Consider the following 27,573-nt stretch of genomic DNA (forward strand, 5'->3'; position numbering starts at 1 on the left):
CGGGCGTTTTAAAGGGAGCCGCGAGGCAATCTGACAACAACCAGAACCGAACTGGGGGTAGGAACGGGCTGGAGGAGGGCACGCGTTTCAACGCTCACCCGCCGTTATTTAATGGATTTAAATGATGGATTTAGATGGATTTAAGTATTTGTCTGCGGTTAAGGCTCCATACCGGGCTGCCGCACCGCGGCTCGGGAGGACGGGAGCGCCAGTTGCAGAGGAGTTTTCTCCCGAGGCAAACGCCGTCGAGGGAGAAGCAGCACCGGAAGACGCAGTCGGAGCGCCGCCGACCTCGGGCCGGGCTTCCGGCTGCTCGCGGCGAGGTTAAGCCTGGAGATTAATTAACCCGAGACGGTCTCCCCCGCGGGAGATTGAAGGCTGCGGCGCTGGGGACGCGGGGGGAAGGGGAAGCGGTGCCGGCGTTCCGCCGCTCTCAGAGCAGGCCCGCGACCCGCAGCAGAGCGCGCGTAACGGCAGGGGGTAAAGAGCGCAGAGCGAGATTTAGTTTTGTAACATTAATTTTTTTTTATTAAGAAGACAGATATTTTATAGTACTTCTTTTCCCTTGTAAAAATGGTATACATGAACCGATACAAAATGTGAATGGGAACAGATGGATATGTATTTTCTTACACTGTAACATCTTCCATGGACACCTTAAAAGAGAACTGGCCTAAGGGGAAAAACTAAAAAGGCCGGGTGAATAAAGAACAAGGTTGTTTATCATCAGTTCCGCGTCCTTCATTCGTAATACTCTTTTAAACAAGGTTGTTCTTTCTTCACGCTTCAAAATCCTAATGATCTAAAGCTGTACAAAGTAATACTCAACAATACATTTCAAACAGTGCACTGCATACTGAAGAAAAAATACATAAACCAATATACAACTAAAATTCGGAATCTCCTGGTTTTTATCCCATTTTTTTTTTCTTTTTCCAATGCGTGGGGCCGAAATTTTGCAATCTACCTGAGACGGAAAACACCAATCAAAACACATGAACCTGAGACATGTCAACATCGTAAGTCAAAGTTACATCGGTAACACTGCACTACTGTACACTTCCAAAACAAAGATGGGCTGCTCAAAACCAGGATGCCGATCCCGTGACCGATGGTGGGTAAAAAAGCCCCCCGCCCTCCGCCGTGCTGACTGCTTCTCACCATGATGTGGTTTGGCAACGGTGCTGAGGGCTCAGAAAAGAGCTGCGCTTGACCAGATCTGCTCGGAAAACAGGGTGTTTCTGCGAGGTTCCTCTCGTGGCAAGGGGAAGGACAGAATACCGCCGGAGAACGGGCTGGCTCGCTGCCCTCAGGCCAGCCCCTTCCCAGAGGGCTCCCGCCCGGTAACGGCTCCGCCGAAGACGACAACTGAAAAAAACCGCACGAAAACGCTCCCCCCGAAACCCCTAAAAAAAACCCCCGAGGCTAAGATGAACGCTCCCCTTAAATAAATCGGCACACGTTGTCCACGTCAACACAGTAAAAAAAAGGATCGCTCGAAATCCAAGGTTACTCGCCAAAAGAAACTCAGCGTACACAACCGTAATGCCGGCTCCCCACCGCGGTCTGCTCCCCGCCGCCGTTCCGATTCACCTAGAGTCTCCTTTTCACCTATGGCTTTGTAAGTCGGTCAGCGCCGTCGTTTTAACGCGAATTCCCCCGTTTTACCGAGCGGGTAGAAAAAAAGGCAGTTTGGCTCGCCCGGCTGCTCTGCAGGTCTCGGCGCGTGCCGGGGGGGGAGGCCTCTCGCCCGCCGCGTCCCGCGGCTGCGGCAGGAGGGGAGGGGACGGCCGAGGCCGGGTGCCGGCAGCCCCCCGCCGCCGGCGGGGCTTCGCCTTCTCCAGCGCCCCGGGGGAGGTCGGCAAGGCGAAGGGCCGGGGCGGAGGCCCCCCGGCCCGGCCGGAGCGGGCCCCAGGCACGGCGCGAAAGGCGGGCTGGGTGCCCCTCCCGGGGGGAGGCCCCGGCCCCGCTCCCCGCGGCCGCACCGCGCCTTTGCCGAGCTCCAGCCTCCTTCCTCGCCGCCGCCACCACGGAAAGCCCCTGACACGCGGGCAGCCGCCGGCGGGCTCTCGGCGGTTGTTTATCCGAGCCGTCGGGACGACAGAGGGGACGGGACGTGGGCACACCGAACTGCCAACTACGGAATCTAACACGTGCTGGTTCTCCTCCGACGCGCTCGAGCTCCGAAGGGAAAAGGGCGAGGAGAAAAAGCAAGAGAAACGCCTCCGAAGAAAGCCACCTACTCCGAGGGGACCCCGCTCCAGAAACGGAAGAGGAAAGGGGAAACGACGAGCCACAGAAACCCGAAGGGAACTAACGCACAGAAGCCCCTCTTCTTCCCCGCCTCCCCCCGACCCGAACGAACAGAAATTAAACAAGGCACAGAATCTTCTGCAAATGACTTCACTAAACTAAATCCAAGCTGGACTTGGCCAAAAAAAGGAAACCCAAACAAACTGAGGTGTCGAACAGCAGAGTGTACTTTACGAGGAATATTTTTACACAGCAAATCCCGGACCCTCCCAGCCTCACGGCTCTCCACCCATTTGCTTTTTTTTCTCTAAAAAAAAAGACACAAGCTGGTTGCAACTTCCAATATCACTGTCTCTTTAGCGTTTAAATAGGGCCAGTAGTAACCGTCCACGGTTGGACACCTCATCGAAACCAAGGCTGCTCTAGATGAAGTACTCTTTCTTCTCCTCGGAGTTGTTTTGTCCTCCTTCTGCATTGATGATGGCTGTGTCCGCGTCGGCCGCGTCATCGGCTCCTTTGGCTTCGTGGGTGAAGTACGTACCTGAAAGGCAAGCGGGAGGTGGCGTGACTCCTCGGAGGCCTCTGCCAGGGGCTACGAGAGGGAGCCACGAAGCCGCGAGCGGGGGCGGGAACGCGAGTGGGGACGACCGGGAGGCTGAGCGCCGGGGACTGCGCCGCCCAGGTGCCAGCCACCGGCAAGACCGCGCCACAGAGCCGGCGACGCGGGGGCAGGGGTTCTTCCAGCCCCGCCTCAGGCCTCCAGGTGAGCAACCCCCGTTTATGTCAGCAGCCGCTGGGCGTGCAGCCTCCGTAAAGCAGGAAAACACCAGGCTGCGGCACGGCAAGCCGGCGCCAGCAACGAGCAAGGGCGATGCCGCCCGGCGCGGGAGCTCCCTGCTCCTGCTCCATCGCTGGGGTCCCGCGGCCGACCACGCGCGGGACACCGACCCCCCCGCTCCGAAACGCGAGGGCGTGTCGCGCTCTGCAGCGTCTCCCTCGGAAGGGAAATTGGGTCACAGCTATCTCCCCCTCTCAGAAGCACACAGGTATCGGTAAGGTTGCGTTTTATAGGCTTGACTTAAAGGAGACAAACCCTTCACCCCCACTTTCTCTCTCCCCTAACGTGCTTTAGGTTTTTTTTTCCCCTTTCTCCGCCCTTCTCGACATCATTCGCTCCATCCCGGCTGTGGTCGTAACCAGCCTCTCATTCTCTCCCTGCTTTTCCAAAGAAAACCCGCTTAACGTTAAATCCTTCCGTACAGAGATACAGAGGAACAGTCGCCGTTCTGCGTGCGGGTTTAGACTTGCTCTGGAAGTGGTAACGAGTTCCCCAAATGGTCCGTTCTGCACGTAAAGCGCAGAGCCCAGATAGCGTGGCACGTACGTGCCAGCTCGGGCCGACTGGGTTTTGCAGAGGGGCTTCCGGATCTCAGTTTCGACCTGTGCGCCGACGTGCTGGCCGCAGGCTTCGGGGCCGAGCTGGGCTGGCGTCGCTGTGCATCGTTACACACGGTAATCACCTCTAATACCTGGGACTCTAACAGGAGGTGCTGCGGGCGACGGAGCTCTCTGCCGAGAGCTCAGCGCGCCCCGCGACGTGGAACGCCGCTCCAGAAGGAGAATATACCTCGTTTGTCAGGCCTCGGCGCCGGCACGTCGGGTAAGGTCTGCGCCTGGGTAAACCCCCGTCCTAAGCCCCAGGGGCACAGAGCGTCGCGGGCTACCCCAGCCGCCGCCTCTCCCCTCTCGAGGGCCCTTCGGGAGACACCCTTCCAGAGCAAGACGGGGCAGAGCGCGGGGAACCACGGGCCAGGTCCCCCCGCCCTCCGTCGCGGTCTGTGTCTTACCTTTATGTCTGGCAAAGTATCGCCCTAAAACGATGAGCAGGCAAAGCATCGCAAACACGACCACGGCCACGACGCCACCAACCACCGCGTGGTCCACGCTCCGGATGGCCCCTTCCTCACCTGCACGAGAATCTGTTGAGATCAGAAGAGGAATAAGAATTCGGGACTTACTACGAGGCGCTCTGAAGGGTTTGGCTGCAGCTGCCCCCAGGACTGGAAAAGCCACCCTTGTGCTCTCCGAAGGAAAAGGGGCAAAGCGCGGAGCTACCGAGGCCGGCGAGTTCGGGCAGGGGAACGGTGCCCAGCGCCGAACTCACCTGGCGGCTCGACTCGCCAGGCGGCCCCCGCTCTAAGCAGCAGCGCTACGACTACGCAGGGGGAAGGCGGCTGGGGGAGGGAGAGGAGGGGAGAGCTGGAGCTGCCGGTGGGTAGGTATTTTGGGAAGCTGCCCTGGAACGCTCCCCAGATTTCGACCTCCCCGGGGGATGGGGGCGCAGGGAACAGCAGCGCAATACGGGAACGCTACGCATCGGCTCTGGAGAAACATCCCTAACAAGCCCCTGCCGAAAAACATTTCTACTTCGGCCCAGAGAACTCCTTGACCAAAACCCACCCCGCCCAGCACGCTCAAGGTGTTCACACCCACCCTCTCCCCCAACCCCAGAAGAAAACATCACCAAACGCACCCTTTGCCGTTCAGCGCCGTTCACGAGGTCCGAAGACTTGCACAAGACTCCTAACCCAACCTCTAAAAACCTCTTCAAAAGCAGACAGCGAGCAATAGTTGTACAGTGCCTCCAGCTGCTTTCGTTCATTTATTTAAGTCCTCACCACGCAATTAGTTTTCTTTCATAAGCGCCTCTCCCTTAGGACGCCGTCACCCGGGAGAGGAATGACTTATTTGGCGGAGGAACAACTCCGAAATGAACCCGGAATGAGCTATGGCCGTGTAAAATGAATGTATGGCAGTGTAAACAACTTTAATTTAAGAATGCGGCTACATCAACCCTCTCTGCAACCCTAATGGCAACCGAGATTTATAACGTAGTAAAAAACAATTATTCTCCCCTTGATTAATACATTAACATTTTGGAATAGAAGCTAAACCATTGTCTCTTTTTTTTATTGAGTCGAGCGCGACACCTCCATTAAAATGATTTACTGGCCATACCTTACAATTTAAGCACAGCAGCAACAGAAACGGTAAAAATCTTTTAACTTTACATGATTTGTGAAGTCACATGTGAAGGATTTACCATTTAAATCTTTCACTACAAGAAGCACATGGCCTATAAATCTGTCCTGCATGCAGTTGCCCAGACACCTAAGAGAAATGCATTTTACCAGGAAGACCGAGAGTGCGAATGCAAGTCAATTTTTAAGAAAGATTTATCTCCGTCTCCCTCGAAAGAACAGAGCAAATCTCTGAAGCCTCCACCTCTAATAATATTTGAAGTTTATCGATCAAGCGTGCAGATCCGTGACAGCTAAAGGTAATGGTGCTCTTTTGAGCTGAAACCCGATACAAAGCTTTCGAGCGGCAGCCCGGGATTTACGCTTTCTATCGATATTTCCAATTCTGCTCCAAGATTAAGGACTCGGGGACCCAAGTAAATAACTCGTGACTGAGAGCACTAGAAAGCGCCTTGTAATTAAACCGATTGAAGGAAAAACCCCTCCGAGTCTTTCTTCCAGCAACGTCTGAAAGCCGGGCCCTGGCGCGGGCGGCGGGACGCCCCGTCGCCCCCACCCGAGGCGCTGCCCTGCGGCAGGAGCCTGCCAGCGCAATCGGAAGGCAGGGAGAAGGGGAAGGGAGGCACTCTCTGCGTCGTCTCCAGCAGGAACAGACCGCGGCACCAGCGCTTCCCAGCGCTTGCTGCTTTGGCAAGCGGCAGAACTCCCCCGCTTGCCGACGGGGAAGCGCCCAGGGCGGCGCAGCGGCGTGCCGCGCAGACCTCCTCGCCCGGGTGAAGACTCCGTGGCTGCCCGGGACAGCGGCGGGGGAAAACCGGCGACCCTGGGTGTGCCGGGTAGCTGCCGCTGCAAGACAGCCTCTTGCTGCGGCTGCCAGCTCGGCTAATCCCGGCCTTTAAGGACTCGCCCTCCGTAAAGCAACCAAACCCGGCTCAGCCGCTTGAGACAAGTTCCGCTCCTTTTTTTTTTTTTCCCCTCTTAAGAACCTTAGCACCCAGTTCCGCTCGGCCGCGCTAAGGAGGAGACAGCGGCATCCCAGACTGGGAGGATGAGCGTCTTGTTGACATCTGGAGCAGCTGAGGGGAATAAACACGCTGAGTTACGGCTCTATAATGCGCTTCGAGCGGGATTCTGCATCAAGAGGCTTTTTTTCTTAATCACCATAAATCGAAGTTCTGGAAAGACGAAACCTCGGTGCGCCCATCCCGGCGGCAGCAGCCTCCGTGCCGCCCCGCCGCTGCAGAGCCAGGCCCGGGTTACCGCAGCCGTGCCCAAGCCTGGCGCCGACGCCGTCACGCCTTCCCTTCCACCTGCCCGCCAGGCGAGAGCAGGGAAACAGTGCTTCCCCGCGAAGGGACTTTTGCATAAAGCGTGGCCAGAACAGTTTGTTAGCTATGGGTTCGTCCACTGGGACGTGCAGGGCCGTTCGTCATAATTATTTCTGTTAAGGGAGACCTCTGCCAAGGGCCAGCCGCAAGTTTATTTTATTACGTGCGTGGCTGAACGGCTCGTCTTCAAGCTTACCCGCGAGGTAAAAACGAAGTATCTTCCGAGGGTGCCTAGCGCTTGCGAACCACCTCGATTCAGTCTGCGAGGCAGCCGCCAGCGCGCTCTCGCCTCACGAGGTGCTCCCTTTGCGGCGCCGGTAGCTTGGCAAGCGAAGGGATCGGCTCCTGCTGCCTCCCCGCAGGTGCGCGGGACGTCGGCTGCCAGCAGCGCCACGCGCATCCGCCCGTCCAGCAACCAAATATACCCGCGAGCCCGCTCTCGCTCCTGACGACGTCTGACCCCAAGGCTGCTCGGCGGGCCAGGGTGACGCTGGGATCGTGGCACGGCTCGTCAGCGGCGGGGAGCGAGAGCCTGCCAGCTCCTGGGACCTGCGGCGACGTCCTGAACTTGTCTCTGCAGGTGAAACGGGCGGAAGGTCTGTTCTACGATAAATACGCCGCACTCGGAGGCCTTGCAACGCTTGCGCTCATCAAAGCAAAATCCGCCTCGTGCCTTTTCCATGTTGCATCGATGTGCTCTCCAAAGATAAACCACTCGCAATTTTTAAGAAGAAGTCAAGTTTTTGAAAGTTCTTTAGGCCTCTCGCCTCTTTTTTCTTCTTTTTAAGCAGGAAAGTAAAAACAAGACACCTTGAGGGGCCAGGGACCACGATCCCCGCGGCACAGCCAGCGATGCCTCCAGCACTGCTAACGCTGCTTTCGCACGCCAGCTCCCGGGTGAAACCCTCCGGCGATGGATCTTCCCCGCGCAAGCCATCCCAGCGCGACGCCGTCCCCTTTGCCGGATGCTCCTCCTGCAGCATCTCCTCTCCACCTCACCGAACTCCGTCTGCTCCAGCGTAGCGCCCGCCCTCAGCCCAGCTCGAGGGCAAGGCCAGGCCAGCGGCCAGCGGCCGGCAGAGCCCGGCCCCAGCCCTTCCGGACGCCGCTCCAAGCAGATCGGTTCGTACGCCACCAGCACGAGAGGGGCTACTTCATTTTCTGCCGCTCGTTATTGCCCTGGTCTTCAACAGAAAGCCTCGGGTCTACGGGGCAAGGAGCAGTTCCCCAAATTTGTGCCAAGACAGAGAGACTTGACCTTAAAAACCAGAATCTGCTTTAAAATGCTGTCTCCGATTCACAAAAGCTATTCCCGCTTCATATCTATGATTAAAAAAGAAATCACAACTTTATTACTGAAGAGGGAACAGACGAGATGGCAGGAACTGACAAAATGCCACATTATTTGCTAATCCTAATATGTTATTCTTCCTCAAGATTTGCTTTTCTCAGCACCAATTCAATTATAGATGCTACAAATCCTTCTGACATTTAATTCCCTCTTGTCAGAGAGCAGTAAATGTATACACGCAGAGCCTTCCCATTAAGACATTAATATATATTGGAGCACGCTGGCCTTTAAATCGAATAGTCAGACTTTCTCCGTTACGGTCGTGTTTCTGGTCTGCTGGTGGCTTTTTTGCGGGCGGGAACGGAAGGCGGGAGGGAGGAGCGAGGAGAGGCGCGGGCACGGCTGCGTGTGGCGGCCGACGCACACCCGCGTGGCGCCTCCGCAGCTGCCTCGCACCTCCGCTGAGCCCCGTTTTGTGCGCTCTGCACCATTCCACAGCGCCGTCAGGGAAAACTGCAGCGATAATGGTACAATCCGCTTGCAGCAACTGAATATACGCAGAAAAAAATGGATTTTCCTGTTAAGCTGCTGCGATGCCTCCGCCGAGAGAGCGGCATGGTTGTGCCCTGCATTAGCGGGTGCCGCAGTTCTACCTGAGGTAGCGCTGAGCTCGGCTGCACGAGACGCAGCTCTATATACAGCAGCAGAGAGCTGGGGACCATTTCAAATTCCGGCCAACAGGAGACTTTGGGAGCTTTAAATTAGGTTGTGCTTCTTACTGCAACCAACTGCTGGTCCAATCAGCAAAAAAGAGATTGCGCCACTCGAACCCTGAAGTTCTCCTTTAAACAAGAAGCGCGGGTCGTGAAACGGGACGTGGAGAGAGAGAAGAAGGGCACCTCTGGCTGCTCCCACTTGTCCCCATGCTAAGGGACCTTATTCCCAGGGCCAGGAGCAACGCCTGGCAGATGGCTGGCTGGTCATCTTCCACGCGAGCGTTGTCAACTGACATGCGCGTCCTAAACCTGCAGCTTCTTCGTTACGGGGGTTTTTATGCAATGGGAGACACTTTGTAAAAAAGAGATGTGTTCATGACCTCGAGACTTCTAACATTTCTGCAGACGTAATTGTTTAAAAATAGCTTTCTGCCGACCGTCTCAAGGGTAGGAAAAAAAGCCGGCAGATTTTAATATCCTAACAATGTCGGTCAAGCGCTTACAGCAAGGTTTAGCGGATGGAAGACTTTTCTCCTCCCAACTACTCAATAAAAAGGTTCCATTTGATTCTCTCTTTAATGAGGCTTTAAAAACATATATATAGGTGTATATTCTAGCCTTCACTCTTTTAGTAAGTGGCAGCACCTCAAGATTAAGAGAAAGACTAGATTGGACCTGGCTGACTTTGCTAGCTAGCATTTTAAATCTCAATTCTCCCCGCTCTAAAAGCTTCAGACCTACTAGGAGCAAAGCACGCAATTTTTAACGTCAGTGCTCACCGAGTTCCAGAAGCGGGCCCGGTAAAGCTGGCAGCCCCTCTGCGGCGGGAGCCCTCTGCACGCAGCAGCAGCCCCGGTGCCCGCAGGCAGCGGCTCCTTCCCGGCGCCGGAGCTGCCCGGAGCCGGGGCCGAGCCAGCCCCAGCCCTTCCGCAGCCTCGCCGCCTCCAGCGGCACCTCTGCCGCCTCCCCGAGCGCTCCGCACCCTTTCCCACTAAGGCTCTCCGTCGCTCGGCACCAGACATAGCCTTTCCCGTTTCCACTCGGGAAAGCGCGTGTTTCGATCCAACGCCTGCTGCGTGGGAGCCCCCGTCTCTCTCCTCTCCTTGCTCCTCATCTTCCTCCCTGCTTTACGCTTGGTAGGCCAACGTTCTGGGACATTTTTGGGGTATCTCTGAACAGCCCTGAACTTCTTCTAGACACGTTTGTGCTGTAAAAGCAGAAAATCGATGGAGATTTCTGTGAAAACATAGTACAGACGTTAATTCTGGCATATTGGGATTTACTGCTGCTCTCCCACAAAAATGGACCTTCTGCTTCTTGGTGAAAATTTCCTTCAAGCCGTTGACGTGGGACGGCGCGGGCGGAATCCGTGTGCGTGCACAGGCAAGCGTATACACACGCTCCTGCCATAGGCACCGCGCCTCCCAGGCGTTCACGTAACAGCTGCACCACGGCAGGGAAAAGAAAACCTAAATCGCTTTCTCTGAAGAATCCCAACTCTACCTCTCGTTAAGGTTTAGGTTACCAAATAACGAACACACCGACGTGACTTAAGCTGCCACGTCTCACTGCTGGGCACGATTTAGGTGCGAACGGCCTGAAGCCTCCGGGTGCTTCCGAAAAACCGGCGAGCCACCCGCTCCTCTTTGCTAAGAGGTAGGAAACGTAAAGCTAGCACTAACGTTTCCCCCTGAACCTGTGGTCAATCCTTCTGCGGAATGAAGTTTTGGAGAGGAGGGAGCCGCGCGAGGCTGGGCTCGGCGGGGGCTGCTGGTGGGCAGGCCCGGGGGAAGAACAGGCGGCCGCTATTTCCGAAACACTGGAAACCGCTTATCCACGCCGTGGGAGGACAGGAATCGCTGCCTGCGTATGGCAGGATGAGCAATAATATTATTCATCACTACAGCGCGGCATTAAGCGTGCTACCCCTACTCTAATTCATTGACGGACCGTTGAAGAGTAGCGTTAACCTGTTTGTCGTATGGTAATTGAATCTGGTCTAATTTAAGCCAGAGAAACTCGAGGAGTTCATCCTTCTTCAATCAATAAGCTCCCCTTCAGTGACCCATTTCAAGATCGCTTCATAAAAAAGGATGCGCTTTGTTTCGATAGATTGAATCACCACGACGGGTGCTCGATGTTTGTTGGTTTTGCTTCTTCAGCCTCCTCTCTGCTAGAAGATGGGGCCCCGCTGGCAATCGATAGCGACTGATCCGTCAGCAGCCCCCCCGGACCAAGGTGCTGATCAGGTTTTGATTAGTTAATCAAACCCCACGGGAAGGCTACACGGTCCTCCCCGCTTGCTCCCTGTCTCACAAGCGGGGTGGCAACCCCCTCCAGCCGGGCGGGAAGCCCGCGAGGCAGCTGGGGGGCCGGGGGTAGGGGCGTGCCGAACGCGGGAAGCGGCTTACCGCGATCGCCGCGCCCAGCAGCGTGCATTTACCTCTCTGCAGGCGCGCGCGCGCACAAACGTCCGGCAGCTTGCCCCGGAGATTCCCAGCACTGCAGGAACGCGGCTGCCAGGCCGCGCCGGCTGAACAGACGCTGCGGCGGAGGAAGGGACCCGCGCTGCAGGAGCGCGAGGGCAGCTCTCCCGCGCCTTCTCTAGGGTAGGAAGGAGAGGGAGGTCGCGAGCAGTACGGGCACACACAGCTCGACCAGGAAAAGCGAGCACAGCTCTGGCGACTAGCTACCTGGACGGAAGGCAAGGGATGCATTACTTAATTGCACAGTTGGCAGAGCCTCCGTCGAAGCGTTTAGCGGGACAGGAGTACCTGCAAGGAACAGCACACTGAGCAAACACCGCAGCAGCGCCGACGCGTTCGGCGCACCACCACCCGCCCGGGGCGAGGCGAGGCGCGGGCACGCGCCCCGGCGTCCCCGTGGAGGGCTCCCAGCACCCCGTCCCGCCGGAGCGCAGGGCGGCGATCCCGACGGAGAGCTCAGCTCCAGCACTCACCTGGACCACCCGTGCTGACCCCGGCCTGCAAACGGGATCTGACTTCAGTCGCCCGGAGTCCGGGCACGGGTGATGGGACGGGGGCCCACCGCAGGAGAGAACGGCCTGGGCTGTTTCTCCAGCGACACTGGCGTATTTGCCTCGGTACGATTACCCTTTGGGCGTACATTAGCCGAGAGCAAAACAAGCCAAATTTTGAAATTCTCAGGGGAAAAAGAATCGGTGGTCCAAGCGGATGCTCCAAAATGGGTGTTCGGTAGGGCGCAAAGGGTGCTCGCTCATCTGCTCGCTGCCGCCAGCAGCTGCGCTTGCACTGCTTTCCGTGAAGCCGGGGGCGGATTCTGACTTACGTTCAAGACTCAGAAAAACGGGAACGTTGAGCTACGTTCCCGGGAGAACGCGCCAGCCGTTCGGCCCGTGGCGTGCGGCAGGTGGCTGCGCTGCGGGGACAGGGGCACGCGAGGGAAAGGCAGGGCTGCTAGCAGACACCCATTTTGAGGAATTCCGTGTGGAACTGTCTCCCGTCCTCCTCTTCGATTCACCAAAAGGTGTATTTTTCTTGAAAAAATGCAAATTAAAAGCCCAGTAAAGCTTATCAGAGCACAACGATCCTTTCCCATCCACAGAGTGACATTTGACAGACACCTAGTGCTTCTTACCCAGGAGACCTGGCCCCGGCCTGCAATAACAATCATTAGTATCGCTCAGGTGTTAGAACACACAGGGAATCAATCCATCGTTTCTAGCCTCTTGGCCAAAGCACACCTATAGTGGCTTACAGGAGGAGATGCTGCCCGCCGGCTCGGCTAAAAGGAAAGCACTTTGCAGAGCGGGCGGAGGGCTCGGGGGCTCGCTCTTTGCTGAGCGTCGGGACGCCCAAAGGGAGCAGCGTTGGACCCCCCCCCTCCCGGGCAGGAGGCTGCGGGGGGCTGCGGTCCGGCCCCCTCCCCGCCGCGCTGCCCTCGCGGGCTGCTCGACGGCGCGCTGGAGCCGGCCGGCGCTCGGCCTCGCAGCCCGCCCGCGGGAGCGCAGCGGGCAACCTGAGTCTGCAGAGGTGCTCCGCCACGCGGGAGCGAAAAAATGGGGTGAATGGCTAAACGGGCTTAGGGAGACTGGGGCAAAACACAGCGATCAGAGGCTTAGATGACATCTGCACCGCTGATACCGCCCCCGTTCGAATGCACCAACCGCATCCACGGAAGATGCTTTTACTTCTGATCCGCATTGGTGCCGATTCGCGTGGACCAGCTCTAAGGACGTATTTGCTTTCAGTCCAGCGTGGACGGAGAGAGGTTCAAACCATTTACTGGCTTCGCCTCCGCTGATAAAACAATTGCCTCCTTTTTATCCCCAGCCTGAGGCTCGTGTTATGAGAAATCACCGCGCGGCCGCGACCTAGCGCCGGCTGCGTTTTTTAAGGACGGTTTCGCACAATAGGGCAGAGTCGAGCGTTTTACAAACACAAAGCTTCAACTCAGCCGGTCTCCGAATTAGCCTCCCCCAAATTACGGCACAGCAGCTGGGAGGGAACCTGGAACGTGAGGTCTCACCGCTCCGCACGCCTCCCGCCCCGTTTTCAAGGGTGCCGCACAGAAATGGGTGCCGAAATCGAAAACAGGGAGGAAAATCCCACCAGAAAACAGCGTGCATCCAAGCTGCGAGACCGTGCGTTGGAGGAATGGCTACACCACAGCGACTATACAATGCAACATGGCCAAGATGCAGAAATCAGAGTGGAACCAGTAGCTAGCGTAGAAGAGCAGCGGTTTACCTACGTACTAGCCCTTACCTGAGAGATCCCCATAGTCCAGCTCCTCTGCCGAATTGGGCAACTGAGTAAAGCCTTACAAGCAAAAACAAACTCATTTTTCTCTGCGTTTCTCCAGTGACAAAAAACAGCACACTTAAGAACTGAGGGTGAAGTTCTCGGGGGGGGGGAAATAATGCGTCAATCACTTGCCGCCTTCTGCCGGTTTGGGCAGAGTAACTGGTAGGACAGAACGGCAATCATTTCCTTTATTACAGACAGAAACATTCCTCGGTCTACACCGTTGGCACACGAAACACGGAATCAAAATCACTCATTCATAGCAGCATGCAAAGACCCCCAAACTCTGTCATCACGGGGGGCAATCGCCCAATTTAGCCCTGTTGGATTTCGGTTCTGTATAGGCACGGCAATGTAAAGTTTTCCTCCAATTTTCCACACAAGTCAATCTTTTTGTGGTAATGTTGACAAGCCCGGCAATTTATCAATCCGTGACTATTGCGGATCGCATTTCAAAACCGTAAGGCACCTGTACGTGCAGACCGCGGGCTGTGCCTTCTGCAAAGAAATCGGACAAAAGCTATTTTTTAAATTTTCCCAAATTTGGTGCGTTTCTGGAAAAAGTATCCATCCTCAAAGCTGATAAAGCAGTTAGGGGAGACACACTCTCCTGACCACAAAAGGCAGCTAACGTCGCTGCCTGCGAAGCCGTCGTTTTCTATTTTGTTTGAGAAAATGTTGGGGGGTCCGCGGGAGGCCGGAGCACCCGGTTGAGCGAACGCCTCAGCAGAGGCTACGGGGCAAACCAGGGCCTGGAGGTCAGAGAGATCTATTTAAGTGGGGGACAGTACAGCGTCACTAATGAAGGCTGGTACTTGCGATAACTTACTCTTGCTGCTGGCTGCTACAGCAAACGCCTTATCGAAGAAAAAGAAAATACTTCCCATGAAGAGAGGCCACCGTCACCGGTCATTGGGAAACCCGGCGTCGGAAGCTTGCAGACTGCTAAAAACGCCGACTTTCTTTTAAATAGCAAAGACGTTAATGCAGTATAGTCGATGTGCAGACTGTCCCCCATCGGAAAGCAGCAAGCAAGACGTGTTCATATACAGCTCGTTAAAAAGAACACTCCTTTTCCGTGACTCTTTTTTCAATGCATCAGGTCACCTGGAAGCTACGGTCGGAACCGCCTTCTAAAGTGGGAAGCCGTTTAGATTAATAGCTAGGATTTTGTTTGTGCGCGGCTCCCGGATTTCAGGGACCCCCCCTTTTTCGCTAGAATAGAGAACCTAAATATAATTACCGTCGACTCACAGAAGCATCGGACGTGCAAACCTGGGCCGGGGAGAGGAGCCGTTCAACTTTTCTCTCTCCAAAACTGCTTCTGTAGAGCCTTCCCTTTCACTTAAAAGGAACTGCATTTCCTCAATAATGAAAAAGGGCAACGGTGCATTTTTTATGAGGGAAAAATATCTTTTCCAAAAGAAAATTTAACAATTCAACAATTCGGTTTCTACCTGCACCTGGTGTACTTAAAAATGCCCCCGAACAGTATTATAACCTGTTGTGAGGCATTTTAACTACGTGGGAAATTACTTCTTGTTTTTTCGCATTAAACTCTCATATTGGCTACTAAAGCCCCTTCTTTTCGCTTCTGATCAGAATGAAGTCAAAGTCTGCCGCGACGCCTGTTAAACAAATGAAAGGCGACTTCTCGCTCGGCTACCGTCGCCCTGCCAAATCCTAAATCTCAGGAGGGCGCACTGGCAAGCCGAGCCGCCTTCCCGCAGCCTGAGCCGGCTCTTGGCACAACGGCACGAGCACGAGCCGGTTCTTTACCGATTCCTGCGGCAGAGCAAGGCTCCGTACTGCTTCCTAACGGCCTCCCGTTTTTAAGGAAAAGCCAATTTCTCCTTTGTGTCGAGCTGTAAATAACCAGTCGGGGGTTCTGTTTTACGCTGCGTAATGCTGCGTGCTCCACGGCACCGCGCAGCAATCTGAGCGCGCGCAGAGAGCTTTGTCGTGTTTTAGTCAATCGCCCCAAGGACCGGATCTGGAAAATATACTCGGGAACGTATTTACCGTCAGTTGCGCTTCTCAGACGGGCTTTTTCAAAAGGAAAAAAGGCAGCCGGGCAGGCAGAGCCGCTGGATAAAGTGAATGCAGAAGGCAGGGAGGCTCTTCCCGTCCGTGCCGTCGCATTTGGCGAGATCTGCAAGGCGACTAGCGCTCTGGCACGGCCGAGCCTTTGGCTTCAGACAAGGAAAACCCATTTGCAGAGACTGAGCGCTATCGGAAAAAGCAGCGAGAGCTCAAGACAGTCGTGTCAAACGTTCTTGTACAAAACCCTGCTAAGGCCGTAATTAAAAACCCACCTGGGCCTTCGGGGAAGAATTTCCAGCTTACAAAATAATTTACCTGCTATATTATGGGCAAGGTATTTCCTTGTCACTCTTCATTCGCGACTGGGACGTTTTCGTTATTTTAACCTTCGCTCCAGACTTCCTGCTTTGCCAGCTTCGGGAGAGACTTTTGTCACCCTACCTCTTCGTGAGGACGAGCAGAAGTTCTGCCTGGGCGGAGGCGGCAGCGCCTGGTTTCTGCCTCGGGGGGGGAGCCAAGCGGCAGCCCTGAGCTCCCCCGCCGCGCCCTCTCTCTGCGCACGTACGGACCGGGCTGCCCGACGGCAGCGCCGCGGCAAGCGCGACGCCTTGCAACGGACGTCGCCCCTGCCCTTGAAAAAGCGCTCTTTGAGGAGCCCTTTCAGCTCTTTGCTCGGGGTCAAAATTTGGGAAGAAGTGGCGAAATTAAGTCACGGCTTTTGCTGCAGCAAAAGGCATCGCGTGCAAGGTCACGGCTGCTTGTACACGTCCTGCGTTGCAGGGGGCAAAACGTGAGCCAGGCGTCTCACCCGGAGGGCTGAGAAATTAAACGCCCGCCCGTTGATTTTGGGGGGGGAGAAGAAAAGAAAGGGCCCGGCAGCAAAAGTGCTTGCTTTCCAGATTCAGCGGAGGCAGACCCTCGGGGACGCTACTCTCCCGGCTCCAGCACGGTCTGCCCGTGCTTCCGCTGCCAACGGGCAGGGGGCTGCGAGCCCGGCCCCGCCGGCACCCTGCCCCCAGGAAGGGCAAAATGAGAGGGAAGGAGGGCTTAAGCTCGGTAAACCCGGCTTCGTGCGGTGCCGCAGAAGCACAAGCCTTCCTGCCGGCCGTGACCATGCTGTTATTGGAGTTCTGGCAATGAACAGTGCAGAGAAAGGAGAAAGTGCATCAGAAAATTTACAGTTAAGCTCTCACTTTTCAACAAAAGAGTTAACAACGTTCGTGCTTTGGGTCACTCATGCATGGCTGCCGTCAACTCCATTCCAGAAGGAAACGGGAACGGCAGGGGCTTTGCTACCGCTTTTACATGCACACACATACAGGACTCCTTTCCCCCCCCAGTCCTCTAGGATACGCTCCAAAAAATTAAATTACTCAAAAATCCTTTCCCCGATTGAAGTATTGTGCTGGTTCCACACTAGCCTTACATTTCGTGTTCTTTGCTATCAATCTCTTTTTTGGGTTCTTTTTTGTTTTGGTTTTGGATTTTTTCTTCCCCCAATTCATTTAAAAGCGTTTTTGGAGAAAATCCATTTGGCTGTAGTTCATGCCCATGCATTTCTAGTCATTCACAGACATGCTCACTCCCACCGGACATCGGTAAGAACAAATGGCCAACATACAGAAACACCTGGTATACTCCATACACACTCCAGCAACACAAGCTTGGAAAGAGACCCCCGAGTCTTCACGGGAAAAGCACCCCGCGAGGGCGAGCGCAGGGGAGCTCCGAACAAAGCGGCTGGGTTTTAAGGCAGGAAAGTTTGCGGCAGCTCATTTGACTGGGGCTGTCGTCATTTCAGCTGTCACTCTCACAGCAGCAGCAGTCCTCCCCCACAGAGGCGGAAACATTCCCAGGTCGTCCTCGAGGCAAAAACCTGCTTTTTATGGCTTTCCCCAAGAGAAGCAAACCTGAGGAAAGCCATCGGGAACTGCGTTAAAGAAACGGGCAAGGGCTGCTCGGCCGCAAGGCTGCGTGTCCCCTTCTGCATCGCCCACCCTGCGCCGCGGCCCCGCAGCTCTGCCTTCAGCGACGACGTTGAGCCTTCCCGGCTTGCCTTCACCCAGAGATTAATGCACGCCGCCTGTCAGAAAGGCCTCGCCGAGACAGCTAGACGTGACGCCCGGAGTCATGCTAGCGCCAGGGCGGCCCGCTCTTCCCCGAATTTAGGGACCGACGTCTGTACCTGCGCGCTTCCAGGGCTGCCTGAGAAAAAAAGGAAAAACCTGTCCTATTTTCGGCTGCTCTCAGGCACTTCTAAGAAAGCGAAGCGCCAGGCCGGTACTTCAAAGGAGCCGTCGGACCCTTACCACCTGAGCGAGTGCAACCGAGCAGACCTGCAGGTAATTAAACTCTGCTACCATCTTCAGAGTCAGCTCTTGAAGGCTCTCCCCGTGGCTTAACGATCGGGCGATTAACGCGTTGCCTTCATCTCGCTTCCACGGGCGTTAGCGCGGTGCTGGATGAGACGTCGCTTGGACTTCTATTGCCTTGCCGTGACTTTCCTTGCAGTAGCTACAAAACTACCGGTGTTGAGCCTTGACGCTAAACATACGCAGGGAGGTCGGCAACGTATAGAAAACAGAAGCACGCCTGAAGGCTTCCAATTGTTATGTCCAGCGGGAAAACGCGTCCCGGTAGGTAAGCTACTCGGGACAAGAACCGCGTCTCCCTGCGCTTGAGACGGGGCATCGCTACTTAGCCACCGCTTTACTCCGTCCTCCCTCTGTCATGGCCCCAGATACGCCTCGTCGGCAGCAGGCAGGAAAAGGAGCTTGCTCTGCGTTACAGAGTTCTGTCAGTAACAGAAACAGTCGATTCCTCAGAGCTGAAGGAAACTAAAAGAGCAAACTCGGATATGGATTAGCCGTAATTAAAATTGTCAGAGGTTTTGGAGCTTTAGCTCGTGCCAAAACAGGGTACACTCAACTTCCAGTCTGAAGTGACTACTTAGGCTCGCTTTGGAAATGTAGGAAGCTGAGGAAGCTGTCAAGCAGTTAGCTAGACTGCCTTCAGCAGACGAGAAGGGTTAGTGTGCTAGCCGGCTACGCTGACAGGAAAGCGTTGCTATTTCTTTTCCAAATCTGCTTCTGCAGTGCAATAACGCAAACTTCAGCGCTGGCCTCCGAGGCGAGCGCTCCCCTGCGGAGCATCCCCAGAATGCCAGCCGCTGGAGACGCTGCCTTACAAACTCAAAACGCAAGAAGAACGCTCCAGATCTCAAGCGCCTCTTAAAAAATTAAATTTGAATTCCTGTTGTCAAGAGCCGGCTTTCTTCTTCATGCGTGGAGCGATTGCCCCAGTAATCAAGACGACTGGAGAACGGCTCGCTTCCTCGGCGCTGCCCGCACAGGCACGCCGTTTCCAGGGGGCTTGGGGATCGGCGCTTGCCCGGCACCGGAGCAGCCGGCTGCGAGGCCCACAGCAGAAATGACAAGACCAGACAGACTTTCCAGCCTTAAAAGCCGCGTTGTATTTATGGGCTCAGTCCGCCCGAAACACGGTTTTCCCTTGAAGACTACATTTCCCTTTTTTGCTTCCCCTTCCCAGGCTTGTCTTGCCACTCAGCAGCGCTGAGAAATAAGATAAACAGGAATGTGATACCAACCGTGAACCGCCGGTTCTGTCGTCGCCGTTGTGTCTACACACGGGAACAGAGGATTGGAGGAAGGGAAGAAACAGGAGGAACAGCATGCAAAAAAAGGGAAAATGGAAAAAATGGAACAGATAATATATGAGCAAGCTTTCAAAGAACATTGCGTGACAAGCAATAATAAAATGAAAGGCAAAAAGCATTTGAAGTGAGTTGCACTGTTTTAGAAGACATGCCTCCAGTTCAAAAGCTATGAGCCTGAGGAAAACAGTAAATTTTTCTTTTTCCAGGACCTTGCCAGAACAATTACTGGTGGCTGCCAAGTCAGGGGAAGAACAGGAGACGGGGGAGAACACCAATGCTTCACTTGGTAGGGACCAAAACAGAAGCTCAAGACCAGGACCAAGTGCCGACTCTCGGGAAAGAGGTTTTACGCATTCAAACATTGCCTTCACCGAGGGCCTGAGCCGCTCCGCCTCTTCTCCCCCTTCGCCCAACGCAGGGACCCTCAAGCACGGCCGTGCACGGCACGGCCTCTGCACCCAGACCGTTCCGGAGGGGCAGCAAACGCTGAAACCGAAGGGACTCCCAGCCATCGCACTTCTAGTTCTGGAGGGGTGCGCGGCTACGCCGAGCCACGCGCCTGCCAGGGGCGTGATTTTTTCAGCGAAAACCCCACCGCTCTAGAACGGGCAAATGCAGGCAGACGTCACCGGTCCCTCTATCGCAACAGTTAACTGGTCCACAGTTGCTGGTAACTGAAATACATCGGCACTGTTTCGGTCGCTAGCCTGAAGCCGGCTTGACTCCGTAGGGATTACACGCCACGGGAAACCTGTTGGGAGTTGCTGCCTTGCCAAGGGAGAGACGGTTCATCTCTTCCCAGGTGTTTGGTTTAAAGACTGAACCAAATCTGAAGGCTCTTCCTGACAGCGCCCGATGTTATTTCCTCTACACCAGTAGGTCTAACTCATATTTATTCGCGTTACCCCAAGTGCTGGCTTTTTCAGTTACTGAAACTCGCTTACTCCTCCCCTGGCTCTACATGGCCTCCTCTCGCCCCTGTGACGCTGGCTGCTTGCTTTGGTGGGCTGGCTCCTCGCAACCTCGCTGCAACCCTGCCAATCCCCGCGGATACGCTCGAGCCGGCGGCAAAGCCCAGGTGCGGTCGCTCACCGCGAGGACAGGGCTTCGCACAACCCTCCTCGGTTCGATGCAGGCAATGTTTAAATGAATAAAATCCTCTCGGCAAGCGTAGAGGAGCGCTCTACTGCCTATTTCTGCAAAGCAGCCCCGAGCTTGAGCTTCGTAGCAGCAAGAGACGATTCACATTGGCGTCTCCCCTCATTAACGTGCTGGCCGGAGAAGCCCCGGCCGGGCAGTCCTCCTGCACGTTCAGGGGCAGCAGTGGGAAAAGGAGGACCCGCTCCTTTGCAATTTAGCAGAGGACAGGCCAGGTCCGAATTTCTGAAGCACCGGTGAGGACAAGAATCATACAAGGAACAGACAATACTTACAGAGACAAGGTCTACATGCTTTAATTACGAAAGCAAAACAAATAAACCCTGCACGATTTCAAAAACTGCACCAGGATTTGCGTAACAGATTACCAAGCCGTCATTAGCCTGTTTCCACTGCCAACGTATCCTGTTCTCATCTTGGCAATCCAATCTAACGCACGCTTAAAGACGCTAGCGCCTGCTCTCCTGCTGGGAGCTCTGGGGGAGGCTGCAAGGGAAGCCTTCCGAAGCAAAACGGAGAACAAGAGCGGGGCTTTTCTTTGCTTTCGGGTAGCAATCCCCGAACGATGCCTCGCTTTAACCCAGCGCACGGTGAAGGGGAAAATGGTGGTGAAGGTGGGGGGAAAGTTGTTGTTTAGAGAGGGTTGTAAAACTGGGTATTAATTCCTGAGATAGCATCTTGGCATCTACAAATAGTCTCAATTTACTGTCTTCCTGAAACAGAAAACGTTACGTCAGCTTTTACACTAAATAGAGAATCTGCGGAAAGCAAACTCGTATTCACGTGCTGGAAGAGATATTAGTCAAGAAACAGTGCAAACTGGACAGTGCATCTCGCTTCCCCGTCTGGGGACAGAGACCGACAGGTTACAAAAAATAAAGTTCTCAAGCGGTTGTAAGTGCGAACAAATATCCAAGTCAAACAACATGTTGGCTGCAGCTGGAATGACAAAGTTATGATTAGCAAATGGTTTGGATGGTTGCAGTAGGAAACACAGACCAGTTAAAGTTTAGGACGAGCTTTCTGGAGGTCCTTTCCATCCCAGAGTCTTCTTGGAGAAGGAGGATTGCGTACACACAGTGCTCCGAAGAGGAATAATCTCACGTTAAAGCGAAGCACGGAATGCCCCCGACACAGGCACACTACTACAGCGGGTGCGTGGCAAAGGAGAGAAAAACCGTCACTGTTGCTTTGGTATGAAATCAATGAATACGTGCAAAACTGTGCGTAGACCAAGCTCCACCGCTGTTCTGCCTGACGTAGGAAGCAACGTCCCCGGCCCTGCGATGCCTCTGCTAAGACAACCGATAATTTTAAGACGGATTGGCTAACTTTAAACGGGCTCTCCTGAGTTCCAGGTACGTGCCGTTGACCTCCACCTCGCTTTCAAGAATAGCCACGTTTATATGCTGGACCAGACACACAGCACTCCGGAGACTAGGCTTCTGCCCCACATCCTAGAAGAAAAATCACCTCTTCTCCTCAAATGTGGACCAACAAGAAAGTCCTCGATACGCTTCTGACTTAACTAAGGCTGAACGAAGCCAATGAAAGGCTTTGCCATCACCAAAAAGCACCGTTCTGGTCCCGAGCCACAGGTGTGAAGGGCAGTCACGCAATCGCACAAAGCTGATGCTTATCATTTAAGATGATAAGTTGGTGCTGAAAAAAGGGGCTGTTTTACAAGATGCAGCAAAGCAGAGGACGCAGAAAGCACATAGAGAGGCTCAGCGTGGTGCTTCCCATCTTAAGGGCAAGGCTTCTCTTCCTGATTCTAATCAGGAAGACAACAAAATTCGCTGCATGGGGAGAAGTAAAACAACGCAATGGTCCTTCAAAATCTACGCGTACATAAATTCACCAGAGGACTGGTTTATAATGAAAGAAGGTATCCGAGAAAGGAACCATTGGCCCCTGTAAAGCTGCACATTCCGCCTAACCGCGATTTCTTTTTAGCATCCGTCCATAAGAACAGAGTTTAGCGTTTGAATGAAGACACTAACACACGTCGTCTTGCGATACAGATGGTGTTATCCGCCAGCTAAGAAAACTCGGACGACACCCAAGTTTTCGGCACTCACCACTTCATTAGGTAGCTACGCAAGCGTGCACACACACGTATATATATACACATATTGATAAAATTACTGCACGGAGGCATCTGGGCAACATTTACTTGAGTTACGAGCTCCACCGCTAAGCCGCCTCCTTTTTTCAAATGGATTCTCTCCAACTTCAAACTGTTTGCGGAGTGTGACAGACCGGGCCCTTTAAACTCGTCCCTAATTAGTCCACAGCCTCAAACAGAACGAGCACGGTGGAGGAATACTAAAACCCCAGCAGCAAAATTAAGCTCGCCAACTTGAATGCTTGAGCTGCAGTGCTGCAGCCTTACAGAACCACATGATAGGTTGGAGCTTAAAACCACACAGCTATTGCAAAGAGAATTACAACAGCATGTCACCAAAATAATGGCAAAATACAATTTTTTTTTTAAATTTAAAGAGGCATTAGTAAGCATAGCTATCCGTTCAATATATTGCTTTGGAAATTGCTTTCTGAACCGAAAACAAAAGCCAATCTGATCGCTGACTCACGGAGCTCCTATTCCTCCTGATTTTCCAGACCACTTCACCTTCACTGGCCAGGGCGAGCACGAATCCCTTCATGCTGCTGCTTTCATAGCAGCCTTCGGGACCTGCGGGCAGTATTACAAACAGGATTTCTGCTTCGTTTCAGGTCCGTAAGGCTAGCAAAAGGCCCTACACAAATCCCCGTCATTCCCACTGAACAAACACCTCTCGGACACTAGCAGAGACGTTCCATTTCAGAAACACCGCGAGAGCGCGGTCCGCGGGGCGAAGGAGCTCGAACCCCCCGCCGAGCGCACAAGCACGGCGATCCTCTCCCTGGCTACATGCTCCTCGGAAGGATGGATGAAGATGTACTTTGCATTATCATACTCTGCGATGATCCTCCGTAAAGCCATTCCAGCTCGCGCTGAACGCTTTCGCGTACGGGCATGTTGCAAGGCACCCCAGAGACAGTTTGATTTGCGCACCAGATGTTTCACAAAAATAATCACAATCTGTATGGAAGTTGTGTGCGACAAGAACAAAAATATTCCGAAATTAGTGCTGCGGCTCCGGCTATGCCTTTTTGTGTTTTTCCGTAAAGACCTGCGAGGATTTTGCTTTTGTTCAAATCCCAGCCTTGTGACCACCCTACCTGCCCCCGGTTCACGCAGAAGCCAACGCTGTGCCGGCAGGGGCGTTCGCTCCCACCGCTCTGCTGAAACGGGAAAGAGCGTGGGTTCAGACGGCGGCCCGCCGCGCCGCCGGGCGTCGTACAAGCCCCGTGCAAGCCCTGACCCCTCCGGCGCTCCACCCGCAGCCAGCCCGAGAGGGGACGGGCCCGCTGCCCAGCGCCCTCTGCCCTCCCCCTCCTAAGCGCACACGTTTGCCGCCCGGCAAAAAGGTGGTTTCGGCACCGCTCACGCAGCGTCACCGCCGGTAGGACCAGGCGTGACAGTACCGCGCCTGCTCCTGACTGGACGGGGTACTAAAAGACCGAATTTTATGTCATTTTATTTTCTGCAACAGGCCTGTCAGCTACTCTCTCTTCCTTTATTCCCTTTAATGCGGTCACATCCTGGATGAAAATGTCAGAAGAGTGCAGTACCATCTTTAAATTAACTTGACATTTTACCAGGGACGTGCAGAAGCTTCAACGGAAAGTTAAATAATAAAAAATTGGGGGGAACAAATCACTGGGCTGAGTCCCTGCGCGGTGGCCTCAAGCGCCTGGCCGCGCTCTTGCCGACCCGCCCGTCCCCCGGGCATCTCCAAAGGGCCGCTCGGAAAAGCGGGGAAAGCTATGAAAGAGCCCAGAGAGGCGGGCTGGAGCTGAGCACCGCCGTCCGTGTCGGGTTTGACTGAGGGACAAACCCGCTTCCTATTTACGCTTGAATTCCCGGAGAACACCACCACCGGCGGCAGCACGCGCGAGCAACCAAACCCGCTGAGACGCAAAGCCTGCGATTCTGCGGGTACAGATGTACGTTAGTAATCCCCACGCCGCCTCTTCGCCTCCCACAAACCTACTGCAAGGTAATTTGCGCAAAGAATGACTTTCACTGCATTCTTCCCGCCCACCACCTTTTCGGATTGCTGCCGGAATAAACCCCATGCAACTGTAGGTTTTCACACAACAAGCTGTAATCAGAAAAGGACAAACTTCTGCTGAGGATAGCATCATCACCCTCCTCATGTCGAGGAAGTTTTCTGGCACGTGAATTCGCGGTTTGAAAACGTGCCACACCATTTCTTCTCAAGGACTGCCGATTTCCATGCATTGTTGTTTCTTAGGTAGCCAAGACGGCAGAGAAATGCCTGTTTTAACGGACACCTCGCCAGCCTCTGGCAATAGGCACCGAAGCCCTCTGCCCTCGTCCAGCGCCGGCACGGCGGCGCGCGGGCGAAAAGGAGGGCTCGGCTACTACGTCACCCTGGTCGAGACGTGGCGTTCAGACTCGGCATCAATTAACGGCTCCTGCGCTGGAGCGCGCGGACTTCTGAACACCTTCAGGTCAGACAGAGCTGGCTTGCTCCTCCTCCTGAAAATCCCCAGCCTCAAGAAGGAAGACAGAGGGTTTCCGCAGCACAGGCTTGGTGCTTTCCAAGCGAGTTCATCCGGGAGGCTCGAGCACCCCGGGAATTCTTAAGCTACCTTCCAGCCCCCTGAAGACACACGCACGTACTCTAAGGGATCCGTGGGGTTTCAAATATGGTATAAAATGGCATTAAAGCCACAGCGAAATCTGCCGGCTTGCCATTAATACTGTTGCAAGACGGACAGCGGGGGCTTTGCGGAATCGGTAGCATCCAATGCAAGGCTTGAATACTGGTAACGTGGACGCGTGTCGCACCCCCAGGTCTCCACCGAAACTGTTGCCAAGACACCTGCGCGATCCATCTGCAGAGGAAGCGTGATAAATGCAAATTTGCATGTACAGATAATACTGTAGGTCCCGGGGTGCGGAGGTGTATGTGCTAAGCAAGACCAGAAGGCAGCAAAATGATGCTTGAAAAGGCAGGCTAAAACTCTGCACTGAGCCCAAAGATGAGGGCTTTGCTGTTAGTAAGAACCTTTATCTCCCAGGAAACAACAGCTGTCCAAAACCAGTATTTCAAGGAACAACTCCAGGGGTAATTCAAATTATGCAGTTTGCTCTGCTGTATCATATTGTACATCTTAATGAACAAAGCCACAAGGACAATTTGAACTGATAAAAAAGGGCTTGCCAGCGATAACAGCTGAAACGCCAAAGGACGGTCGGAATATCAATGCGGTTGGAGGATATGCGAAGAAGATCAAACTGTCACGCAGGAAATCTTTTCGAGCGCCTACACCGAAGCAAAGCAACAGTGACAGAGGGAAAGCTTGAAAGGTCGTGCTGTTTTGGAAACTCTACCACTGCTCAGCTTTTCCTCCTCCCGGAAAAAAGCAGCAGGTTAGCTTTTCAGAGATCTCCCCCCAAACCCCCCTGCCCTAAAAGCGCTTTATCAGCTCAGCGTGCCCTGGTAGGTCAAGCCTACAGCAGCAGCGATACAGGGTTTGGACACGTCAAGCAAGAGGGGCCGATAAAAGGACCCTTTGCTCTAGGCATGGACTTGGGTGGCTTTGGGGAGGGACTGGGAGCACACGGGGGAGCACCCCGCACCCCGCACGCGCGGGGAGTAAGGACCACGCTCCATCATACGCCTGCACATCCATTGCCTGTCCTCTCCCGTTTGCTGCACCTCCTGCTCTGGCTCGTATTTGCTGAGCAGCGCCTATCATCACTCGAAGATAAACTCTTTGGGACAGGGTTGCGTTGAACGCGTTCAGAGCAGAAGTACCGCGCGTAAGCAAGTAAACCAGATGTTTGCCGTCGGAACCTGCACAAAAGGAGTAACTCGCCATGCACGTGGAGTAGCAAATGCAGCCCTCCGAGATTGTTCCGTTGGATAGTTTTAGGAGGGGAAAATGAATCCAGAACAAGTTATCTCCAGTAACTCAACAGGACTACATCCAGGAATACAATTTCCTACCGGCAGCTGCTAGAGATGACAGCATACCTACCGCGTGAGCTTGGAGAGAGACACTGTTTCAGTGCAGGGCTCTCTTCCCCCTTTTTTTTTTTTTTAAATTAAAACAAGACGCTTGTTTTTCAGAACTACTCTGCGGTTTCAGGGGACGTGAACTAGGCCAGCATTATACAAGAAACAGGGGGAAAAAGGCAAAATGAAATAGATTTCCAGTCCCCCTCATCCTAAGGAACGGTTTTCAACCCAGCTGGCTGGCGGACGACAGCAAAGACAAGAAACAGCCCGTCTGCTACCAAAGCGCTGGTGTCACACTAGAAGAACGTTTCAGCGTTTTGGTGATGATGGGAATTAAGGTAGCAATTGTCTCTTGAGGCTTTAGAGAGTGTTTCAACGCTACGATGCTATGTAATTCTAGAGATTATGTTAATTTGACCTAATTTCTTCCAGCTACAAAGTCTCTTAACTATTGAAGAGCAAAAGGTTCTGCAGCTTCATGCTGCCTGGTTGCTGGCTGGAAAACACACACGTGCACGTTTCCGCGCACAGAAGGGAGGCGAAGCCTCAGCCGCTCTTTGTGGGAAAAGCACGCTGAACTTGTGGGCAGAAGATGCGAAGGCACACGTCAAGAAGATTCAGCGTTAGATCCGTGTCAGGGAAGAATATAAGAATTTCTCTCATCAGCACCAATTAATCTCCTTCCCACACGTCGTGAGCAGTAACTGCTGGAATCAGTGAACAGTATTACATTTGCATTACCTTTCTAGCCTCTTCAGCAGTTCAAAGCCAATACAGAAGGGCGTCAAGGAGGTGATGGAGACACATCTGGGTTTTGCCAACAGGATGTCAAGCACGCTCTGAGTTTTAGATCCTGCGTCATTGAAAACAAAGGTGCGAGAAAAACGTAGGACAGCCACGCGCTCCGGATCCCAAGGTACTTCTGCTAGGCTGATAAAAAAGCAACCCACAACTCTGCTTGTAAAGGAAATAAAGAGCTGCCAGTCAACGCACCTCTGTGTGCGTCTAACCGTTTTCCAACGCAGTCGCACCTCCCCAGAGAGCAGCACCCTCACAAAGGGCAGCGCTGATCCTCAGGGCAGCGGTTTGCTCCGATGGAACGTTACTGAGGAGAAACGGCTGGGAAAACGTCGCGCCAGAAGGTCCTCCCTTCCTGGAAGACCATCATCCCTTCAG

General features: G+C 54.1%; 1 protein-coding gene across 7 annotated transcripts in view; it reads right to left on the minus strand.

The window, feature by feature from the left end:
- Window positions 1-935: 935 nt before the first annotated feature.
- The window catches only part of CADM1 (cell adhesion molecule 1), a 164,111-nt gene continuing 137,473 nt past the window's right edge, over window positions 936-27,573 (minus strand). Inside the window, exons 9-13 of one of the 7 annotated variants that reach the window (XM_075172796.1) lie at window positions 19,067-19,099; window positions 13,378-13,431; window positions 11,323-11,403; window positions 4,101-4,232; window positions 2,459-2,794 (exon numbers count right to left, since the gene is read on the minus strand). In XM_075172796.1, the coding sequence (XP_075028897.1) occupies window positions 2,676-2,794; window positions 4,101-4,232; window positions 11,323-11,403; window positions 13,378-13,431; window positions 19,067-19,099 (419 nt within the window). In that variant the 3' untranslated portion in view covers window positions 2,459-2,675. Of the gene's footprint in view, window positions 2,795-4,100; window positions 4,233-11,322; window positions 11,404-13,377; window positions 13,432-19,066; window positions 19,100-27,573 lie in introns of all 7 variants that reach the window. The other 6 variants (XM_075172797.1, XM_075172799.1, XM_075172798.1 and 3 more) reach the window with 6 other exon arrangements.

This window comes from Calonectris borealis, chromosome 24 (assembly GCF_964195595.1).
Source record: "Calonectris borealis chromosome 24, bCalBor7.hap1.2, whole genome shotgun sequence".
Taxonomy (NCBI): Eukaryota; Metazoa; Chordata; class Aves; order Procellariiformes; family Procellariidae; genus Calonectris; species Calonectris borealis.